Raw genomic sequence first — 5,613 nt, forward strand, 5'->3', positions numbered from 1 at the left:
TGCAACGCTCTTCTCTTTTTCAAACACAATTTGAAAGCTTCTATCTTATCCATCTTGATACTCTTCATCGCTTGTCTCTTATTCTTGTGTTTCTTGTCATAAATGGTACAATATCCATCTTCAAAATGGATCGCGTACCCAAGCTTCACAAGTTGCCCAACACTAAGCAAATTTTGTGCCAAGTACGGAACATACAACAAATCTCTAATGTATTTTTCTCCATTGATAGTTTGCACGCGAATTGTACCTCTTCCATTAGCTTGAACCATATTTCCATCCCCCATCTTCACAAGAGAATTTATGGAAGTATCCATATCTACAAACAAGCTTTTTTCACCGGACATATGAGTTGTATAACCACTATCCACAAACCAAACTTCACTTTTGGAAGTTGCCATGGCACTTTGACAAGCATAAAACAAATTTTTTTTATCATTTTTTTCTTCGGCTCTACCGGCTTGTTCTTCAAATGTCCATACTTTTTGCAATTGCGACATTGTGGTTTTCCTTTGTTCCAACAATTCTTCTCCAAGTGACCATTCTTCTTGCAAAAATTGCATCTTGGTACTTGAAACGAATCACTCTTTGTATAGTTATTGGAATTAGCTCCTCCTTTCTTCCATTTTTCTTTTCCTTTGAAGTTTGATATTGATTCATCCTTGTATTCATTTTTCTTTGTTGCTGAATTTTCTGAATCCAAGTTGAATTTTGATTGAAATGCACTCTCAATTGATTTTTCGGAGTGTCTTAACAACCTTTGCTCATACACCTTCAAAGATTCCCATAGTTCTTGTGACTTCAATGTAGAAAAATCTTTAGTCTCTTCCAAAACTGCCACAATGGGTTCAAATTTTTCCGGAAACCACATCAATATCTTCTCACCAATTCTTCTTTCCTTCATCTTCTCACCACACATCATCATATTATTAACAACTTCAACTACTCTATATGAAAACTCATTTAAACATTCATTCTTATTCATTCTAAGATTCTCAAAATCTCTTCTATATGAATGTAATTTTAACTCTCTTACCTTCTTATTGCCTCCATACTCTTGTTGTAGAAGATCCCAAGCTTCTTTAGCTTTATAAAAATGGATTACTCTTGGTAGTATGGTGTCTCCAACACTTTGTTGGATGTACATGGATGCTTTTGCATTCTTCCTCCTACTCTTCTTAAGTAAATCCTTTTGGTCTTGATCTAAATTTGATGTATCTTCAATTTCATCATACCCATCTTCAACAATCTCCCACACTTCTTGAGACATGAACAAGGTTTTCATTTTAATTGCCCAAAAATCATAATTTTCTCCATGAAAAAGTGGTATTGAAGGTTGTTGAATGTATTTATTTGAGTAGTTACTACTTTCCATTGATTTAATTGAAGATTGATTGAAAAATTGGGTTTTTTCTTTTCTAGATCTAGATTTTAAAAACTTTGAATGTTGCTGATTTTTGAGATTTAATGGGTAAAAATTGCTTTTTTTTTTTCACTCACCAAGATCAAATCTAATAGATCTAAGCTCTAGATACCAATTTTTAGATGGTTGGTTGAATTTATGATGAAGATTAGAAGGATTTTGATGGATAATGGAGTGGGAAACTAATAGTTTCTACTCACTCTATTTTCTTTTGATTTTTTTCTTCATAATGATTTCTCTCTCTACACATGGTCAATATAAGACCATAGAGATAAGATGACATGTGGACATATATTTTCCATACAATTCTACTTCTACTTATATTCTTACACTCCTATTACATTTGAACATTACATTAACACTCAACAGTTTTGTCGTACGAGGAGTTCAGCCAATGCAAACTAAACTTCTGAATATCAAAGTCTTGGTGGAAAATGAACACCATGTCTACAAACATTATAAAAATATCTGTTTTGTCTGCTGAAAAGGAACTCCTATGGAAGTTTAGAAAGGATAGAGATTTCCAAATATGAATCCATCGTTTCGACAATACACTTGTTTGAACTGCATATTTGGTATCAAAGAATGACATGATGTAATGGATTAGTTCATCTGGTAACTTTCTGATTCTATCTCCCCATCAAAATATGGTGCATGTCTTGTTTCTTCCATTGGTAACCTAAACGGTAAAGAAAACACAATTTAACCATGCAGTCTGAGCAGAAAAAAAATCCCTAGATTATAATTTTTCAGAGTATAAGTATTTGTAGTTCAAAACCCTGAACTAGAAGATGGAAAAGGAATTACGTACCTTTGAATGGATAATCTTTGAAGTGTGATGTTTGAACCCTAAAATCCAATATGAAGTCCCGACCCAAAATAAGAACCTTGTTTCTTATTATAATTTTATGGAATTAAAATCCAACCGGCTGGGAAGACAAATACCTCTTTGCATGAATCAAATATTGAGCAAAATTTAAAACTCTAAGGCTGTGTTTGATAGGAGTTAATTCCATGGAATTAGCTATTTGTTCATGGAAATAACGTGTTTTTCGTCGTTTGGTCAAAAATCTGTTTCCATGGAATTGCAATAAAAGCGTGGCCTAAAATATGTTTTAAACTCAATTCCGTGGAATTCCATGGAAAGTCTTTCCTTGCCTCCCCCAGGAAACTGATTCCATTAAAAGTGTGGAATTGTTTCCTTTCTCTGTTATCAAACACAATATAAGAGAAGTATTAGGAAAGAAGAATTCTGACTTGAAACTGAACTGGAAACTAAACCTTAGAATCCGCCAAAATTTTGTGGGAAAGACAATACATACATTCGGAAACGCCGGAAAGAGTTGGAGATTTTCTAGTTTTAAAAGGATGCTTTTGGCTTTGGGAAGAAGAAGAGGTATAGGTAATGAATAGCTAGGGGAATTGGAGGACGAGTTATTGAAAGAGCAGGCAGGATAGGAGTCGATTGATTTCCTAAGGTCATGCATGGTTAAATGGACTGTCATTGTAATTGTCAAATCCAAATTTACTATTGCTAGTCGATTGATTTCCCAAGGTTATGCATGGTTAAATGGACTGTCATTGGAATGGTCAAATCCAAATTTACTACTAGTCGATTGATTTCCCAAGGTCATGCATGGTTAAATGGACTGTCGTTAGAATGGTCAAATGTCACAAATCCAAATTTACTATTGCAATTGCCAAGTCCAACCGATTCGCATTCACCTTATTTTCGTGCTTGCCTAACCGGCCGCTTCTATTCAAAGTTTCTATTCATAGTTAAATGTATGTCTTTAACATTGAGAGTATTTTTATTTTATTTTTGATACGCGAAAGTCGGATCCAGGCTCCTAACCGAACCACGGAAGTTGGATTGTCCTCACTGCCAGATCCAACACCACTAAACGCATTATACAACTAATTTATTACAAACCTTTACGGCGGCGGGAATTGAACCCTTGACTTCCCCTAACATTGGTGCACAGGAACCGAGCCGGACCGACGGACCGAACCGGAACCGATGGAACCGTACCTGATTTTGGACCGAACCGAGGTACAAGGTACAAGTACCGGTTCCAAAAATAGGAACCGAGCTCTGGGGGTACAGGTACACGGTCCAACACATGAACCGTCCCGTACCGGACCGAAGTCCCGAATAAGAACTTCGGTATAAAGTGGGTGATTCACATAGTAAGCTATGAAAGCGCCAAAAGACCAATAATAAGTGCAGTTCCTAAAGACATTTGAAATGGGAGAAGTGGCATGGCTAAATCTGTGAACAAAGAATGTTTCCATAATACGTTTGAAGTAGTGGAAACACCAGTAGTACATGGCATAGGTCTGGACTGGATGAATTACACGCTCCTCTTTGTAGCCTAAGAACTTGTACACTGGTAAGTAGTAAAAGAGAGGATAGATGACGAGAGGGCCGACATATTCCCGGAAGAAAAGTATTTGGTACGAAACCTGTGGACCAAGATCCTTGAACACCACTGTCAGGTTATCCTTCTTAGCATCACAGTAATCGGATAAATTCGTCTTGGAGTTGAGCACAGTAGGTTTGTCTTTGGATCCAGGACTGAGGGGAAGAGTGAGACGTTGTCTCGAAGGATAGTACTTTTTTGCTGTCGAGCACAAAAAAATAAAAGTGGAATCAATGTCCAGATCCTCGAAATGAAGAAATACAGTCTCTCTACATAACTGAAATATGGTACACATAAAATACTCGAACAAAATAACTGCTGAAAAATTAAAGAGAATTAGCTATGTTTCAAACTTCGAAGTTTATATGCTAAATCGATTATGTGCAGGACACTGGCATTATAGAGGCATTCTGCCAAATCACAATAGAGTAATTTGTGAGTTTTTGTCATTCAAAGTAACTAAGATAAATGTGTAGAATACTTAGTACCGTGTGTTGGAACACTCCATCGAAATTAAAACAAGGACAAAGTTAAATTAGTAGAGCTAAATACAGAGCTGAGCTAACAAACACGTACAAATTGGAGATGATTTCCTATAAACCCTTTCCTACTACTCAATTTCTACTCTCACAATCAAATGAAAGATGACCTTCAAAAAACAACCAACTCAGGTTCTATTTACACACATTCTTACTTCTTTTTGCTACTACCCACCCACATATTTCACAACCAAGACCGGAAGATCCCTTTTAGTTCTTCACACGCATTATACCAACGAGCACACAACATGACAAGAATGCAATGGAACCGGAACCGGTACCGGTACCGACCGGAACCGGCCGGTCCAGAATGGAACCGGAACCGAGGTACTCGGTACCGGGACCGGTCCATTTTTTTGGTACCGAAGGGTGTAAGGTACAGGTACTCGGTCTCGGCAAGAACCGAGCCGAACCGTACCGTGTGCACCCTTAAGTATAATATAGGGTAAAACAGGAAAAACCATGGATACAGTCGAACCTCGATAAATGAATCCCCTCGGGACCACTATATTAAAAATTATTAATATAGTGGTAAAGTGATTGCGTGATGATACCAGTTACCTGAGTTCGAAACTCGCCAACACCAAATTCTTTACCTATCAATATATATATAGTTTTTAATAAACTTATTTATTAATAAAAATAAATAAGTTTATTTTTATTAAAAATTATATTAATAATTTTTAATGCTGGTAGTGAAAGAAGCAGTGGGTTGTGGAAACAGTGGCAGGTATTTGTGAGTGTTGGAGGCGGTAACATTATTGGTGGTGGGAAAAATAGTGGGCGTGGCGGTGTTTACGTACGGTGGTGGATGTTAGTGAATAGTAGTGGAAAATGGTAGTTTTGTGTCTTCACAAAATGGCAACATTCTATTTTGATAAATATAATTCGTTGTTTTTAGCACAAATGGTAGGGACAAAACACAAGTATTTTTAGGAGGATACTAAATCATATAATACAATATGATCATGACAGCTGGATCACCCAAATGTGATCCCAGCTATTTATAGTACCCGATCGAATAAATCACGATTTTTAGTATTAAAATAAAATTCGTTACATTTCCGGAATACAAAACAAAGTTTGGACAAGTTAGGCTAGATAAAGAACGATCAAATTTATACTAGCAGAACATAAATCTACCGCTATAAATGATCACGTTTAATTAAAAATTAATAATAAATGTTCAATTGATAATTCATAATAAATGTTTCTTAAATTAATCAAATGA

At 36.1% G+C, this 5,613-nt stretch overlaps 1 protein-coding gene across 1 annotated transcript; it reads right to left on the reverse strand.

The window, feature by feature from the left end:
* Window positions 1-316: 316 nt before the first annotated feature.
* On the reverse strand, window positions 317-1,372 carry LOC113316806. Its single transcript, XM_026564957.1, has one exon. The coding sequence runs from the start codon at window positions 1,370-1,372 to the stop codon at window positions 317-319; it is 1,056 nt and encodes a 351-aa protein (XP_026420742.1).
* Window positions 1,373-5,613: the final 4,241 nt, after the last annotated feature.

This window comes from Papaver somniferum, chromosome 10 (genome assembly GCF_003573695.1).
Source record: "Papaver somniferum cultivar HN1 chromosome 10, ASM357369v1, whole genome shotgun sequence".
NCBI lineage: Eukaryota > Viridiplantae > Streptophyta > Magnoliopsida > Ranunculales > Papaveraceae > Papaver > Papaver somniferum.